General features: G+C 40.4%; 1 protein-coding gene across 6 annotated transcripts in view; it reads right to left on the bottom strand.

Moving 5' to 3' along the window:
- Positions 1 to 4,423: 4,423 nt before the first annotated feature.
- Positions 4,424 to 18,917, bottom strand: part of ADGRG2 (adhesion G protein-coupled receptor G2) — a 78,473-nt gene continuing 63,979 nt past the window's right edge. For all 6 annotated transcript variants that reach the window (XM_075913798.2, XM_075913796.2, XM_075913797.2 and 3 more), the window contains 6 exons: positions 18,393 to 18,661; positions 15,359 to 15,458; positions 14,546 to 14,829; positions 12,003 to 12,104; positions 10,850 to 11,002; positions 4,424 to 7,273 (listed from right to left, as the gene is read on the bottom strand). In XM_075913798.2, the coding sequence (XP_075769913.2) occupies positions 7,089 to 7,273; positions 10,850 to 11,002; positions 12,003 to 12,104; positions 14,546 to 14,829; positions 15,359 to 15,458; positions 18,393 to 18,661 (1,093 nt within the window). In that variant the 3' untranslated portion in view covers positions 4,424 to 7,088. The remainder of the gene's footprint in view (positions 7,274 to 10,849; positions 11,003 to 12,002; positions 12,105 to 14,545; positions 14,830 to 15,358; positions 15,459 to 18,392; positions 18,662 to 18,917) is intronic.

Here is an 18,917-nt window from a genome sequence, read left to right as displayed (position 1 = left end):
CAAAACGCTCTTCTCCATACTGTAACACAATCCCACTCCCTCCCCCCTCTCCCCTAGCCTTATGCTCCCTCTGGTTACAGCCAGCACCTGTGCTGAGCAGCAGGCTTTTTAATCAGCTGGTCAGGAGCACTTGGCATTTTGATGCCAGAGTATCGGGAGTGCCAAACAGTTGGATGCCGGACTATTGGAGTTTTACTGTACATGGTTAGCCAATAAGCCTGGGCTCATTAGTTAACATTCACAGTTACACACAGGCTCCTGGTATGCATGGGGAGTTGGCTTAAAAGCCAGTTCCCGTATGCGCTGGCTCCCAGGGAGCCAACTTCCACCATACATGTAACCATGTAACTGCTGAAACTTTCAGTGATTACAAGGTTACTTAATTAAATACATTTTAACATCTGTAGTGAGAATCTGTCTTCCTTTTCCAGTGCTAATAATAGTATTGCTATTATGACCATTCTTACCAATTTGCTAAATTTTTCTGAAGTCTAGAACAGGTCTCCAACCTCTGTTCTTTTTCTAGGTTAAGACATAGTGGGAATAAAATGCCTTCTCTCTGTGTTATGATGATGATACTGGCTCCATGGTGCCCAGATGTAGGTGGTGGTTCATTTGTTACCATGTTTGAAAGGGTTCCTGAAGAGGGACAGGGAGCAAGGATGGAGGAGAATGGTACTGAATAACTCATGTGGATTTTTTCTAGAACCCATTTGTCCATGGTGATGGATTTCCACATTGAATGGGAAGGGGCCAAAGTGTGTCCAAAGTGGAGATGGTCAATGATGATGTCAGCACTGAGGAATGGGAGAGGTTCTGGGAACCCTGACCAAACCCTCAAAATTGTTGTTTTGCAGAGTGTTTCTGGGATGCCAGTGATTGAGTTGTAGGTGGTTGATGTCTTGGAGGTTTCTGTCAGTGGTTTTGTTTGTTGGGTATATGAGGCAGAGCTTGTACACTGGGTCTACATCTACACTACAAGGTTTTTGCGTAAAAACAGTGGGGTTCTGATGGTGCAGTGGGAGAGGTCTAATCCTCTACCTATAGACCTTGAGGGCCTGGGGTATTTATTTCCTGTGAGATTCCCCCCACCCTCCACAAGGGGCTCCAGTAGGGAAATGTCATAACATCCCTGGGTGGACATACTAGGTCTGGGTGTCAATCCTGTGGTGAGATTTAGGCTGTACAGGTAGGCCTAATTTTGAAGTAATTTGTATGAGAGAAGAGTGGCATGATGAAAAAGCTCTTTTCTCTTTGTCTTCTGGCCTCTCCATGTTCCAGCAAGGAAGAAGTGAGATGGGTTGATAGTAGGGATGTCAACGAGTAGTTGTGTAGATGACTAACCTAGGCTTATCAGTTAATTTATTCAATTACTTGCATTTCCTCCTCCTCCCCCCACGCCACTGTTTCTTATCAGAGGCACCATGTTTTGAACAGGAAGAGGCCTTGGAACAGGAAATGACACCACCAGTTTGTATCAGAGGCACCAAGGGGGGAAGCAGGAGCTGATGCTGGGGGAAGCCAGCTTAAAAGCCAATTGCCCCCATCACTGGCTCCACAGTGCTGCCTGCCCTCCCACCCTGGTGCTGCCTCTATCAGTGGCAGCAACGGGGGAAGGGGAAAGAGAAGGGTGGGGAAGGCTGCTTCACAACAGCAGCCCGTCTGCGGGGGGGTCCGAACTGTATCAGAAGCAGCAGCGTGGAGTGGCAGGCAGCTGGTCCATGAAGGGAGCTGGTTTTTAAACACGTGAGGGGACACGTTCACCTAGGGACACTGCTCAAAGAGGAACAACTCTCTTGCAAGCTTATAGAGATGAGTCTTTAAACCAAGGGTACATCTAGAGTACAGGCTTTTGTCGACAGAGGCTTTGTTGACAGATACTGTCGACAAAACTTCTGTTGACAAAGAGCGTCTAGACTACATCCAGTTCTGTCAACAAAGCAAGCCGCTTTGTTGACATGACAGTGTAGACACAAAGGACAGTGTAAATGCAATAACGCCTTCTGTCGACGGAACTTTGTTGACAAAAGGCGTTATTCTTCGTAGAATGAGGTTTACCACCGTCGCAAAACTGTTGAGTTCTGTTGACGTTATGTCAACAGAACTCGGCGGTAATATAGATGCAGGTATAGTTTTGTTGACAAAAGTCCACTTTTGTCGACAAAACCCTTTAGTCTAGACACATCCCTAGTCTCTGGAACTGAATAAAGAAGAGAAATTTGCTTACATAAAGACCCTTCAACTAAGACGACAAGGAAAAGGACACTTTCTATTACTGTGAAAAGTCCTAACAGAGGAAAATTCAGCCATGGCTGGGAAGAAGGAAGATAGGTGAGAGAAATAAACAGAGGGCTTATCTAGACTACACGCAACAGTCAAAAGAGGATATGCAAATTCAGCAGGTATTTGCATATCCTCTTCTGACTGCACTTTCGAAAGTGGAGCTTTCAAAAGTGAAAGTAGTTTAGACGTGGCTTTTTTGGCGAACCGCCCCCCTTTGTCGAAAAGCCGCTGTTCCTCGAAAAAGGAGGTTTATACGGCTTTTCGACAAGGGGAGTGGTTTGCCAAAAAAGCCGCGTCTAAACTACTTTCACTTTTGAAAGCGTGATCAGAGACATGTCCTCTTTCGACTGTTCCACGTAGTCTAGATGAGTCCTAAGACTGTAGCCTAGGTTGTTTTAGAATTTGATGCATTTTCACTTTTGCTTATAATCTTTTCTAATTTTATCCTTCTTACTTAGCATCACCTAACCTATGTCCTAGTGTTAATAAGTTTATTTTACTATAAATCAACTCAGTATTTTAAAAGGAGGATGTTCTCACCATAGTTAATAAGTTGTGATATGTTTGTGTATTTAAAAGAATAAATTAACCATCTGTCTGAATTATCCAGGAGAGGGCTGGATGACATTAAGGAACAAATAGTTTAGCAAATTCAGGATTGGGCATGTGTTCAGGTCACCCTGCAAGTAATAACGAAGGGAGATGGAAACCAGAGTGGGGTTGTGTAGAGGCTGCTGAACCAGAAGTTTAGCACAACAGCCATTTTGTGTATTACCTATGTTATGAGTGGTCCAGGTAGTGAGTCTACAGAAGCAAAGCATCACAAGACAGTCAAGGTTACAGAGATGATAGCAACACACCCCTTCACTCGTGTGGTTTACACACTCAGCCCCTAAGAAGGACATCACAGTATTTGTCAGTAATATGTCATGCAAACCCCAGGGAACAGTATAAATAATATTTTGGCAATGGCTATCTTAATATAGTAGCAGGGACTAAAACAATTATTCTGGGTTCTTCTCTCTTTCCCCCTTCTCCTGCTTGCTGCAGCTCAACAGTTTTCTGCCTTCAGTTCACCTAGACAGCCACCTCTTCCCTACTTGGCAGATTGGCAGCAGAGGCAAGCATTTCCAGCTCCCCTCCCCATCCTCTCAACCACCTGTTCACGTCTACAAGACACAGGCTTTGACAGTATAACAAACAGTGCTTTAGTGGGCATTATAAAATTTTTTTTTATTCACCTTGACTTCAATAGTAAGCAATTGTTTTTAACTTGTGTAAATATAAGTCTAAGGGGTGTGGTTTCTTCTGCCAATTCAGTAGCCTCCCTGCCAAGAAACACTGCTGGACAGTCTTTCATGCCCGTTTAAAAGAAATTCTGATGAATAGAAAATGTCATTTAAATAGCAATGCTATTGATTGGAGAACTGCAGAGTCCAGCATGTGCCTGGACAGGCACATGTTGGAAGAGGCTGTAAAAATGCTAATAATTTGCCGTTTTTGTTTAAAACTTGGATTAATACAACACTAAAATGTTTAGCCACTACACTGACATTTAACACGTGAGGGAGTGTGAGACATTTCAGATGAAAGTGTATACAGAACATCTCTTTAACCACTACCAAATGAGTCTTTACAAAGGTGATTGTATAGGCATTTTTCTCAGATGGGGTTAGAGGCAGGATATTTATTCATTGAGCTAAAATGATGCAGCATAGTGGGAAGGGTATATATACTATTTTAATAGAGAGGGTTTATGTAGGTGATAATTGCAAACAAGAAATTGAAAAGGATGAAAAATACACAGGCACACTGGATGCAAAAATAAACCAAGTTGAGAATCCAAGCAGTGGTGCAACATGCTTTTTCTCAGGAAATCAGAATACTAGACAAAAACATAGCCATTTGGTACTTCTCACACCATGTTCTCATCTCCAGCAGACTCGCAGGGTGGCTCTGACCAGCTCTAAGTGGGATCATGTTCAAACCTACTTTACTAAGAGCAGAGTTGCTAAAATTTGAAAGGTGGAACCAAAACAAATATAGAGGTCTGATACATGTAGCCCGGATCATGTTATCCAGAGAAATAGACATTTATAATTGCATATTTATCTACATGAAATAAATTCCACAGCTCATCCCAGTTACATACTACACATTTATTTTGTTTACATTTGAAACTATAAATACAAGAAAATTAAATAACTTTATAAGAAACAGTGCAAAGGCCTCTAGCCAGAAAGTTAAAACATTCACAGAAATGCACGTCTAGATTATTTATGTTTCTATTCTGGTACCATGATGATTCTTACATGTGGTTCACAGTGCAGGTACACTTCTTGTGGGCAAATAGAAGAAATGTTTCAAATTGTCATTATGGAAATGTGTTCGGGATCAGAAATAGATGGCAAATAGAACCCTTGTGTTGTATCAATGCAAAAGGACTTAACATTTGTGAGAATGTTAAGGGTTCAGACTGCTGCACTGCCACAGAGTCCAAAGTAGGAAGCAGTACCAACGCTCACCACTCTAGAACGCTGTTTCCAGGGAATGCTGCAAGTGCACTACCCTCAAAGGATGTACAGCATTTATTCCTCTGTTGTTGGAGGCTGATGTAATCCAGCCTCTTAGTAATTTCCTTCAGTGGGGCCAGTACCATTGTGGGTATGAGCTGCTAGCAGTCTTTATACCCCTGGACCTAAGGATTCCAACTACACCCAGCCCATGTGCAAGAACATAAGGAGGCATTCTCTATCTAGTCTGAGATAATATGCATGTAGTGCCAAATCCTGCTGCCCTTATTCAGGCAAGCATAAGAATATAATGGCCATACTGGGTCAAACCAATGGTCCACCTTGCCCAGCATCCTGTTTTCTGACAATGGCCAGTGACAGATGCTTCAGAGGGAATGAACAGAACAGGATACTTTATCAAGAGATCCATTTTGTCATCCATTCTCTGCTTCTGGCAATTAGAGGTTTACAAACATCCACAGCAGGAGGTTGTATCCCTGACCTTCTCAACTAATAGTCACTGATGGACCTGGCCTCAATACACTTATCTAATTCTTTTCTGATCCCCTTTATATTTCTGATCTGTACATCACAAACAATGAGTTCCATAGGTTGACTGCATTGTGTCCTGTTTGTTTTCAGTCTGCTGCCTACCCAGTTCATTGGCTGACCCTCAGTTCTCATGTTATGTGAAGAAGTAAATAGCACTTCCTTATTCACTTTCGCCATACCATGTATGATTTTATACACCTGTCGTATCCCCCCTTAGTCATCTCTTTTCCAAGCTGGAAAGTCCCAGTCTTTTTAGTCTCTCCTCATAAGTGCTCATTGGAGGTCATTAGAAGTTTTACCTGAGTAGGTAATGAGTAAACACTGAGTAAGGACCTTAGGATTTGACTGAGCACGTACCACAAAGCAAACAGAAACATGCATTATAGCTCAGGATTTGAGATGCTTTATTGAGAGCATCTAATAAAGAAACAGATGCTTGGCTTGGCTACTAAAGAATAACAGCTACTATTTTTAGCAATAATTATTTTTCTTTAAATCTTGCAGTTGAGAATTGGCCATGTATTTATCTCTGTAACAACTACTAGAAAAGAAATTGTGACCACACTGAAATCAATGGCGAAATGCCTATAGACTTTAATGGGTCTAGGATTTCACTGTAAGTGTACATCTACACAGCAGCATTATTTTGACAAAATACACATCTACACTGCAAGCCTTTATTTCAAAGTAATGTTGAGCTCGAGGACTCCTTACTCCAACTCCTGTAACCCTCATTTCACAAGGAGTAAAGGAAGTCGGAGGAAGAGTGTTCTTCCTTTGACTTCCTGCTGTGTGGACAGTGCCAAAAGCCGAGTAAAGCTATTTCGACTTTAGCTATGCAATTGACATAACTGAAGTTGAGTAGCTTCATCAACTTTAGCCCTGCCATGTAGACATGCCCCCAGTGTATATCTAATAGCCTACTGCCTATTTTATCCATCACTCTTCCTGATTAATTTCATCCTTTGATAAGACACCAATGCACTATATTCCTGGGTCCCAGTTGGTGATACAATAGTGACAGGGTTCATATTTACAGTTCCATGTCCTGTGAACAAATCTGCACCGTAACTACTATGTTATTTCACATATTGAACAAATTACCTATAAATACACAATGTAGGATGCTTCAGAAGTTAATTGAAATAATCAACTTTGCCTACATTCTAACAATAAAGTTAAAACAAAATATCAATTATTTGTCTATACAATGAAGTGTTTTAAAATTTATATTACAAGAAATAAATATAAAAATAGCATAAAATGCCTAATGGTGAATATTGTTTTGCTTATTTACAATGCTATAAAATCTTCTACTATAAACTAAAAATGCTGTAGTAGACAATATAACATTTTGAACGATAACTTAGAATCGGCTACATTTATACAACACTATGTACTGTATTCAGATATACTAATTGTAAGATATACTGACAAAATAAGAGTCTACAACCAAATCTTTAAATCTTAACACAAAATAGGAATAGTGGAAAACTAAACTGGATATTGTGTCAATTGTGAAGGAGTATCTGAAGTATCTTGTCAAATAGTAGCAATGACTTTTTTAAAAATTATAACTGTTCTTATTAACTCAACATTTGCCTGTGTCAAGGTTCCAGTACCGTCCATTAAAGAAGGATCAGTTTCTGGTCTTCTCATAGTACATAAAATAGTTCAAGTAAAAATCTGTGTTTTACATTGTAAAACAATGTGGAATGCAAAAAATAAAATAAAATAAAATCACATTTGCTTAATAAAATGTAGGCTTCCCCTCTTTGAAGTCCTTCTGAGTGAAACACGGGTTGTTTTGTGGTCTGCATCATCCTTCTCATGAAATATGAGTTGCTTTCCTGAGAAGTCATGAAGACACACATCGCCGTTCTGTACATTGAAAGAAACACCATTTTTCTCACTGGAGACATTACCTGCAAAAATAAAAGCGTGGCATGTGTCAGAAAGGATTCAGAGTGAAGAGTCACCATAGAAATACATATTTCTTTAAAATTTTTATGAGTATACTGAGAACTTTCATATTTCACTCTTCTTTGCTCCCTGGAATGAGTTTTAAGTAGGAATTTGTCTGTAATTTTTTTGTATAATAATTCAGAGGACAGAATTTGATTCAGACTGTAGAGATCATTACACAAAGGGCAAAATCCTTCTCCCCTTGCTTATGAACAAGCATACTTGCATTTATTGTGGTTTATTAATATAGTGGAACAGAAGCTTCAAAGATATATAAAGATTTACTGAATTCCTGAAATTTCAAAAAGTCCTAAATCTTTGGCTATAGATCGCTTATCTCTATACATTTCATGCTAGATACTTCAATTATATTTTAACTCTTTCTTTTATATTTGTTTTAGTTCTCTGATAACAAAATCCCACTGGGCAAAAAAGGAGAGTTCCTGTAGTTCTTTCTTGTAAATTAGGTCAACTTGAAAGAGCTGTCAAAAATCTGACATAGTGTACATTTGGTTGATATCAGTCCTTTAAAAGCCTACACAAAATATTGTGTGTTTTGTAGTCAAATGATTTTCAGAGTTCTAAGGTATTTCACCACAGTTACTAGAATGAATTTAATAGGTCAAAAGAAAATAACTAATGAATTTTAAAACTATTTTTTTCTCCATGCATTGTTAGTGAGCCAAAGGAGATGGCAAGATATGATTACAGAACAAAAGAAGGATGTGGTTGATTATGATGAAAACTATGAAGTTGAGGGAAAGGAAAAATTAACAAACATTTCCTTTGAGACCGAGTGGTTTGTGTTTAAGAAAATATTGGGGAATAGGCTCACAAGCAGAAGTGCAGTGTTGTTATTTAGACTGGAAACTGTATTCATAAAAGATAAAAACATTGCTAATAGTATGAATATGGGCAAAACTTTAAAAAAAAAAACCACCTTTAGACCTAGTGCATGAAAATATCCTTTTAACTACCAAAAGAAGAGGAAATTCAGAGTTCTGTTTATTTAAGAGCACTTCAAAAGGAGGTGTAATGGCTGCAAAACGTGCTTCCATGTGATCTGATCTAACCAAATCAGAGCTAGATTAAGGTCATTCAGGGGCAAAGGAACGACAGACCGCAAAACTCCCCCATAGCTTTGCCCTAAAGAGGCAGAAGCAGCATAATTCTAGCTCCCAGGAGTGCCAGCAGTGGGAGCCCGGTACTTACCAAGCAGGGTTTTTTCATCTGAGTAGCTGGGCTTGGCCTACTGCTCTCTTCTCCTCTTACCACATGGTCATCTGTTGGAGGATATCTCCCAGAGCAGTGGATCATGGAACTAACAACCCATTTATGTGGAGTACATGCCTCTCAGCGCTATGACACTGTATCAACTGCACTGGGATCATATTTTCAAGCTTTTTTTTTTTTGCAATAAGGCCCACAAACTTACTTCATTTTAAATTAAAACTCAGTTTTTAGTTCTGCAATTTCATATGTGAGGTCCTTCAGAACTTTTGGGTGAATACCATATGGTCCTGGTGACTTACTACTGTTTGATAAGGTTGTTAAAAAAACCTCCTCTGTTGACACCCCAATCTGTGACAGTTCCTTAGATCTGTCACCTAAAGAATGGCTTGGGTCTGGTAATTCCCCTCACATCCTCTTCAACAGAGACCGATGCAAAGAATTCTTTTAGTTTCTGCATATCAGCCTTATCCCCTTTGAGTGCTCCTTTAGCATCTCGATCATCCAGTGGTCTCACTGCTTGCTTAGCAAGCTTCCAGCTTCTGATGTACTTAAAAATAGCATTTAAAGGACAACACAGCCATTATCTTTATCATCTCAGCACCAATAATATGGACAAAAGTAGTCAGTTCAATAATTGCACATAAAATAATCTGAGTAGCAATGGTGCTAAGATCCCAAACCTGAACTGAGTGAAAGAAACACTGGCCATTGGCATCCAGGAGTGCAATATTTATGTCAAACTGAAGGAGGTGAGAGCTTAGGGCTAGGGACTTCTGCCAAGCAGGGAGGGGAGAGAGGGTCATGTATCTCAGGGCATCAGCCCTGTGGCAGATACACTGTGGGGCCGATATGATAACCTATTTGCTCCAACATGTGGAACAGTCTAAATCTCTTATTTTCAGCATGGAAAGAGGAAGTGCTGCACTATCAGAGCACACAACCAGCATGGCTATAGCATAACTCAGAGGTGGCCAAATTTACTGACCACCTGAGCCACATATGACAATCTGCAGCAGATTGAGAGTAAGGGCGTGCCTGCTAGGACTTGGGGCTTCAGCCCCACAGAGGGCAACAGCCAGGGCTTAAGGCTATGGAGTATATATGCTGGGGCTCCGGGCTTCAGCCCCACAGTGTATCTGCCACAGGTCTGATGTCGTGAGATACACACACCCCTCCACCCTCCCTGCTTGGCAGAAGTCCCTATCCCTAAGCTCCCACCTCCTTCAGTTTGGTAGGCAAAGAAGTGGGGGAGGGAGGGGTGTCAAGCCACAGTTTGACAATGCCTGGCATAAATCGTGCTAGATTTTTTGTGCTGCCATTAGATAAAGATGCAAAACTTAGATTACTTCCAGTCACAAGAGTTTCATTTTTGTGTCTGCATTCAAATTATGTGCATATCTAATTTTCTCATTATCCACTCCAGTTTACATCTGAAATGGACTGAAGTGACATTTGATCACCTGCATTTCCATAAGCCAGGAAAAGGGAGACATGCCTACAGAGAATAAAGACTTAGTGGGCAGCATTATGTCTGTTCTAAATGAAAGCATGCACATTTGGAATGGAAGTCATGAAACATTTTGTCTGTTTCCTGCCACACATAAATTCACTTCCATTACGGAAGACTAGCCATGGAAATCACAGAAAAAATATGACAACTGAGCTCATTACTTACCCAGGTAAGTAACTCTCTCAGACCTCTTCAGTGAGAAGATTTTATGGCCCCTATTGCCCCATTATCCCTTTCTTACTCTGCTTCCCCAGCCTCAGAAGAGGTTTTTACATGTGACTGTTCTGGTAATGATAGCAGGGGTTCTGCAGATGAAGCCCTCTCTCATTAATAGGAGAAAGCACTCCCAAATGATAGCTTTCATGGGTTTTTTTAAATATTTTTAGATGTTACCACATTTCTTTTATCTGTAGACTGAGTTTTCTTTCCTAGTTGATACAACATGATAAAGCTATTTTAAAATGTTCTAAACTTTTCCACAGCTAGCTCTGTCTTCAGCTGACAAGCATGGTATAAATAGCATCTCTGCAGGGTATTTGAGTAATGTATAACATTTACAATTTTGCATCTAATCACTAGTTTACATTAAATATGAAAAGTGAGTATTTTTGAAATATACTGTGTTACCCTAAACTGGATAATTGTAGAATTATTATTTATAGGACCATTTTGCGTCTGTACTCACAAATAATTGGCTCACTGTCTGCTTTAAATTGTCACAAGAGAACCTAAAGCTGTTTAAAATAAAACAAAAATATATAGTTTGAAAAGTACTATTTTGCAACATACATACCATTCCCATTTGTGAGTACTGAATAATCATTATTCACTAGCAGGGTGGTAGAATTAGTGGAGTTACAGTTTGATTGTAAGGAGTTGGAAGAACTGGATACTCCTTGGTTTACAGTCTGCTTCTTTAAACCATTAGTAGCAGTTCTGCTCCAGTCTATAGTAGAATAAGTGTCATGGAAAATGATGCAATATAATCAAGCAAAGAGTACAGTTAATAATGCAAATAACTTAAATTCTAGCACAATGCTTTTCCCAATATTTCAGATAGAAAACTATTCTCCAAGAAATGACATAATTCTAAATGTGTAAGAATTTATTTTTCTTCTTTTAGTTTCTTATTTAAAAAAAAATAACTAATCATACTTTTGTGACTGTAGGCCTGTTTAGGGATTACTGATAACTGCAACTGCAGTACTTCATGAGTTTAAACTGTGTAAGGGTACATTCAACTATTTCAATACAATCAGGGTACAATGAAAAACCCCCAAATAATTGTTAGTATGACACATTTTTAGGGCCATGGCATTTCAAAGGGGCAGCGCCAAATGGAGCCCGGGATCAGCTATGTGTGCTGCCCCTTTGAAACACTGTCATTGTGTTTCAAAGGAGCAATGCTGCACGGAGCCCAAGTCAGCTGGGGACTCCAGCTGACCCCAGCACTGCTTTGCGCTGCCCCTTTGAAATGCCTCAGCGGCGTTTCAAAAGAGCAATGCCATGGAAATGCCTGCTATTAATACGTGTTAAAAATGCGTTAATTCTGCCCTGCATTAATCACAGGAGTTAATGCATGTTAATTGACAGCTCTGATTATTTTCAAAGCTGTTTATGACCCTGCTCCTACTGAAGTCATTGCCAAGGCTACCATTGATTTTGAGGAAGCAGATCTTTACGTCACAATTATACAAAGGGCTCCACAAGGCTATATCTTTCTATATATGCAAAGTCCCACTCAATTTAATACTTTATACAGCAATGTTTTGTAATTAAATAAAATGCAAGCTTTATGAATCAGAAAAAATCCAAAATAGTAGATATATCTGTATATATAGCTATGTAATTCGCTGCATAACAATATTTACTAAGAACAATGGGGACTTTACACCTGACTGTAATTATAGAATTTACAGATATAGACAATAGTGTTTAATATTTACCAGAGTTTTCAGCCAGCCTGAATTTTCCACAACATAGATATCGTCTCCACTGTTTGCGGACATTTTCCTTTGCTACACAGTAGAAGGTAAAAATGAAGAAACCTGCAAAGCATCAAATGCCAGAATATTATTTCAAGCTTTTAAAAAGGGAGGTATTGTTTTTCTTTTGTTTCTTCGCAAGTCAGCTGATCACTCAAATGCTTTTACACATCTTATTCATTAGAGACACTAATAGTCTAAACAATGAACTGATGTCATTACCTGAAGGGCTCGTCTACATTGGCCCCTTTTCCGGAAGGGGCATGCTAATTTTTTAGATCGTAATAGGGAAATCCGCGGGGGATTTAACTATCCCCCGCGGCATTTAAATAAAAATGTCCGCCGCTTTTTTCCGGTTTTTCTAAAAGCCGGAAAAGAGCGTCTACACTGGCCCCGATCCTCCGGAAAAAAGCCCTTTTCCAGAGGATCTCTTAATCCTACTTCAAAGGACTTTTTTCCGGAGGATCGGGGCCAGTGTAGACGCTCTTTTCCGGCTTTTCTAAAAGCCGGAAAAAAGCGGCGGACATTTTTATTTAAATGCCGCGGGGGATATTTAAATCCCCCACGGATTTCCCTATTACGATCTGAAAAATTAGCATGCCCCTTCCGGAAAAGGGGCCAGTGTAGACGTAGCCGAAATGTTTTTTCTTGCTATTCTTGCACAGTATATATTATACATTACGGGGATAAAGAGTACCAAAAATACAAATGCATCAGGAAGCTGAGTTTAAAATATGAAGACCTATGTGAAATTACAAGCTTATTTGAAGTTTCTAGTACAAAAATCAAGACCCGACAACAAGATAATACAATTTCAAATATGAGGTGTAATGAGCTGAATACCTTTAGCTTTCAATATATGCTAATTGGAATTTCTCCATATTTTATTTGGAGTTAATCTACTGCTGCTGCTACTTGTGATGGAATCAATCACAATTACAGACCAGTGTTCATGTTGATAGGCCACTGGGACAAACTGGATTAAACCTAATGCAGATTCAAGTTTACAAGGTAGCTTTTGGTCCTCCCCATCACAATTAAGTCATAGTGAAAGCCCACATGGGCTAACAGTTCATGCTCAAAAAACAGTAATTGTAGCCCTCTTCACCAAAAGTTCAAAACCACTCCTTTTCCTGGATGGATGCAGCTCATACATGTGAGGATATCTCAAACTGTGCCATATCACAGATCCACCCACTTTTGAATTCTCACTGCTTTCCATCTAGAGTGGGATGTACTTGAGGTGTGTCAGAAATATTTACACTCCCTCCCAGCTACAATTTATCAAAGAAGAATGTGGCTGTGCAATTCTTTATATTAGGTTACAGGGAATGAAAAATAAAGGAGATGCTACAAGTCTTCACTGGAGAAGACTGAGATTAGCATTTTTGGAACAATTCTCAGGATAAGTTAAACACCTAAGTCCCATGGTCTTCAACAGGAGTCAGGCACATAGATGCTTTTAAAAATCAGCATCTTTGGGCATTTAAATTTGTCCCCAATGCTCAGATTTTTAAAGGCATTTTAGATGCTGCTCTGTTCATTGTTGCAAGACCTTGGGCCCACATCCTCAAAGATATTTAGACATTTAATTCCCATAGAAATTGGTGCAGATGATTTCCATGGGAGTTCAATTCTGTATTCCTTTGAAGATCTGGGCCTAAGTGACATACAGCTAAGTCACCTCCTCAAAAGTTAAGACTCACTAAATTGAACTCAGAGGGTACCCCCACTGGCGTCCGGTACTCAGAGGGCACCTCCACCGGCATCCAGTACTCCTTTTGCAAGGAGTAAGGGAAGCTGACGGGAATGTTTTCTCCTGTCAGCCTCCTGCTGTGGGGATGCCACCTCAGCTTAAGGTAAACTGACTGCAGCTACGTAGCTGGAGTTGTGAACCTTAAGCTGAGCTGCCAGGTCTACTGTAGACCTGTCCTTAGGCACTGGAAAGTATAAGTTACAATAAAAGTCAATGGAACTCAATCTCCTAAGTGCCTAAGTTACTTTTGAAAATGGGGCTCTGCCAAGTAAGCCACATATGCCTTATAGTTCTGAGTGGAACACCATTGGGGCCTAAATGCCTAACTTACATTTGAAAATCAATTTAGGCTAAAAAAACTTTCAAAAGCAAATAAAGACAACAGAGCCTAAATGAGCCAATAGATCTTTGGTCCTGTAGCTTTTGTGATTCTGTTAATGGACTTTAAGAGTATAATTTTCAATACAAATGACACATCCATAAATTTGCATCTGACCATTAACTAATTAGTAATAAACTAACTATTACTATTTAACTGTTACATTATTATATCACTTCTGAAAGTGTTTGTATTAATTTTCTTTCAATGTAATGCAACAATTAAGAAGGGTCGTATTCAGTAGTTTTATCTTTTATATAACAGTAAAGATATAATTTTGTATAAATTCTTGTGCATAATAAAGCATTTCTTAAAACTGAATTACTCATTACATCTTTATACAAAAGGCCTTAACAAAGCTAAACTTACCTTGTAAAGTGTTAAAGATGGCAAAGAGGTACATAAATACCAGATTTACTGGCCCCCATGCAAAAAAGGCAAATCCCCAAGTAATTCCCAATAAGAATGTGAGGCCTGCAACACTTCTGAGGTCATGAATGCTGGTTTTTCTCTGGGTTCCAAGTTGTTTCTTCTTTTTGATTCGACAAAGCTGAATCAGTACCACTATAAACATGCTGATGTTCAACAGGAATATCATGCAGAAGTATCCCACAACAGTAATGTAGAAAACAATATTGTTGTTGATCCAGCAGCTAGAATACAGATTAATAATAAAAAATTAAGTACAAATAGCATTAGGTATGGCTATATTTTGTTAAAAACACTTCATCCTGAAATATTTAAGTCTACATACACTGGCTCAAGTTTGAATCTCTCTAGGTTTTTATAAATGTGTCCATTATCATCCTAAGTGAATCCCAAGGGTAATGAAAAAAAAACAACACTAATGGATTGGGTTTAGGTATCCTGTTTCCTTAGGCAATATGGGGTGTGTGTGTTTTGTCTTGTATTACATTTAGGCTTACTTTCCTCTCTCTCCATCCCCCAACTCCTTTCTTTCTCTTTTCTTGAGTTAACCTCATTTTCATGTTCTAGCTCCATGCCAGCATTTTGTGACTGGATCTAAGCCTTGCAAACAGTATAGGAAGAAAAATAACTTAATATATCCTGCAGAGATTTATTCACAGAAGTGTCACGTTCAGGAAAGAAGCTCACATACAAACTCTCACATAACCATACTGTTAGCATTCACTCTTCAAATATGCCTATCTTTTAACTTACAATTCATCCGGTGTGCCATTAGGAAACTTTCCATATGATCCAAGCCCATAGTTATTTGGTGATATGGCCAATACAATGACTACCACTATAAGTGGTACACCTGAAAGATTAGACAATAGTTTTAATTCTGAATGAAAATTATGTGATGAAATGAAATTATTTTCCTATGAAACCTAATTGTGTTGCCAGATTTTTACAATCCAAGAGGAAGTTATAATATAGGAGACTGTTTTATCATGATAGCTTATTTTGTAAAACACAATTTTTGTTTCTGAACAAGACAACATATTCTATGTGACTTGATCCAATTACATCAAATATAACTTAAGGTAAACTAGCAACATGTGTTGTACATACCCATTAATATCCTGGATTTTAAGACATGAAACACAATGGTCTTGATTTTGCCTCTCAGACCTGTTTTACACTCCATTGTTTTCAGTGCAGTTACTTTTGATTTAGAAGAATGGACATGAGAGGAGAACTAGGCCTAGGATTTTCTCATCACTGAAGTCATTGGCACTGTGTTGGTACCTTTTGTTAGAAACAGTAGCAGTCTAGAGGTAAAAACAAGTTCTGTGGCACCTTAGGGTACGTCTACACTACAGCGCTAATTCGAACTAACTTAGTTCAAATTAGTTAATTCGAACTAAGCTAATTCGAACTAACGCGTCTAGAACTAAAAACTAGTTTGAATTAGCGTTTTGCTAATTCGAACTAGCATGTCCACATTAAGTGGACCCTGAACCGGACTTAAGGATGGCCGGAAGCAGTGCCGGCAGGGCATCAGAGGAGGACTTAGAGCGTGGAGATGCTGTCTCAGGCTAGCCGAGGGCTGTGCTTAAAGGGACCCGACCCCCACCCCGGACAGACAGTTCTCAGGGTGCCCCGCTTGCAAATCAGTCCTAGCTTGGAGTGCCCGGAGTGCCCACTGGGCACATCACAACACTCGGCCATCAGACCGGCTGCACTTGCCGCAGGCTGCCATCTGGGGAGAGGAGGCAATTGGGGGGCTGCAGGAGAGCTTCCACCCCCAGAAGCCCGCAGAGCCAGCCCAGTCCTCCCCATCGGGGGCTCGTGCCCCATTCCTCCCTCACCTCCTTCCACTTACCCTTCCCTAGCCCCTTTTCTTGATGTACAAAATAAAGGACAATTGTGTTCAAAAATGGAATCTGTCTTTATTGAACAAAACTCGGGGAGACTGGGAAAAGGAGGTGGGAGAGGGGAAGAGAGAGGGTGGGAGAGGGGAGGGCAACTACAATGATCAGGGGTTGGGAACGGGTCCCATATGAAGAGAGGCTAAAGAGACTGGGACTTTTCAGCTTAGAAAAGAGGAGACGGAGGGGGGACAGGATAGAGGTCTCTAAAAACAGGAGTTGGGTGGAGAGGGTGCACCAAGAAAAGTTCTTCATTAGTTCCCATAATAGAAGGACTAGAGGACACCAAAGGAAAGGAATGGGTAGCAGGCTTCAAACTAGTAACAGAAACTTCTTCTTCACAAAGCAAAGAGTCAACCTGTGGAAATCCTTGCTGCAGGAGGCTGTGAAGGCTACAACTAGAACAGAGTTTAAAGGGACGTGAGATCAAGTCATGGAGGTTGGGTCCATGGAGTGCTATTAGCCAGGGGGTAGGAGTGGTGTCCCTGCCCAAGGTTTGTGGAAGGCTGGAGAGGGATGGCACGAGACAAATGGCTTGGTCACTGTCTTCGGTCCATCCCCTCCAAGGTCCCTAGGGTTGGCCGCTGTCGGCAGACAGGCTACTGGGCTAGATGGACCTTTGGTCTGACCCAGGACGGCCATTGTAAGCTCACGGCTCAGGGTCGGGGGTCTCAGTGGACCCCCTTGATTTTCATGCACGCCTGCTCCTGGGTGGCCAGGCTGGCAGCTCTCCTGCCCTAGCCGGCCACTTTCCTGTGCCTAGTGCGGAGATCGTGGACGAGGTCCACGATGTCCGCACTAGCCCAGGCGGGTGCCCGCCTCTTGCGGTCCCGGGCAAGCTCCCGGGAGCCGCCAGCCTGGTCCCGGGAAGAGGGGGAGGGCTGGGGGGCAACGGGTGGCTGGCTCAAGCCGTGCCAGGTGCAGGGTCTGCTGGCTGGGTGCTGGCAGGCTTGCACCTGGCACAGGCACCGTAGCCAGCCCGTGCCCCTTTAAGGGGTCCGGTGCAAGGAGGGGTGCAATAGAGTTTCCTGGTGTTGGCCAGAGTGGCCACCAGGGAAACCTGAGGAGGGCTAGCCTCCCACTAGTTCGAATTAAGGGGCTACACACCCCTTAATTCGAACTAGCTAGTTCGAACTAGGCTTAATCCTCATAAAATGAGGTTTTCCTAGTTCGAACTAAGCGCTCCGCTAGTTCAAATTAAGTTTGAACTAGCGGATCGCTAGTGTAGCGCCTATGAAAGTTAGTTCGAACTAACTCTGTAGTGTAGACATACCCTTACAGACTAACACATTTATTTGGGCATAAGCTTTTGTGGGCTGAAACCCACTTCATCATGCGTCTGACTAAATGTGCTCCACTCCACAAAAGCTTATTCCAAGATAAATATGTTAGTCTTCAAGGGTTCCACGGGACTCCTCATTGTTTTTGCTGAAACAGATTAACACAACTATCCCTTTGAAATTAGTCTAAAGCACTAACATTAATTTTCTTGATGGAAGAGATACTATCTGCTTTGGGCGTTGGAGATGTAAATAGTCAAATGTGTAATTGGCTCTCCATTAGTACTGTAGTTTCAAATGGAACAAGTTATTATTCATTTGAATTGTAATAGTACCCACAATAAATTATACATAGTGTATGCCCCAAAATAAATTATAATCTGAAAAACTCTGCAGCAAGGGGATGAATTCTGCAACATGCTAAAGTCATAGAACAGTGAAGTAAATAGAACCCTGTTTATTGACAATGCACGTAAGGTTTCCAACAGGAAACAGGTATTTGATACTTGCTTTGTTACTTTCAAATGGCCTTCCATCCACTTAAATTGTGGTAAAGAAACTATATTTTAGATTCAAAAACCAGAAAAATATACATACCCCAGCCAACAATACAAAACTTCAGGATGTATTTCCGTACATAGGTATTAAACACTTTGACAAGGGCAAGATACATGTGGAATGCTTCAAGGCCCATCCAAGTGAAGGAAACCAAGAGGAAATAATGAAGAAATACAGCAACTGTGATGCACAGGCCTTGTATGTTATACAGAGCAATCCATGAATCAAGGAGGAAAACTATGTTGAGTAAAAGTAAAGCAGCACATAGCTGAATAAGGATTTTGGAAGGGTAGTCCCTCCGGATTTTCCTTAAAAAACAAAAACAAAAGAAAAGAAAAGAAAAGTTGTGAAATAGTATAAGCTTTCATCATTTTATGAACATTACTATAGATCCCACACTGATCCAGTGTTCTTTGGTCCTTAATGCAGAAGAGCCACTAAAATAACACATTCTACATATGGCTATGTAAAATATTTATGAACGACAAGTTCATATTTAAGACATCACTATTTTGTTACAACTATGTTCTAAACTCTTATAAATACAACATTGTTACTTAAATT

Source organism: Pelodiscus sinensis, chromosome 1 (assembly GCF_052426305.1).
Source record: "Pelodiscus sinensis isolate ZL-2025 chromosome 1, ASM5242630v1, whole genome shotgun sequence".
Classification (NCBI taxonomy): domain Eukaryota; kingdom Metazoa; phylum Chordata; order Testudines; family Trionychidae; genus Pelodiscus; species Pelodiscus sinensis.
The sequence above is the reverse complement of the archived record's forward strand: the minus strand, read 5'-3'. Positions and strand labels throughout refer to the sequence as shown.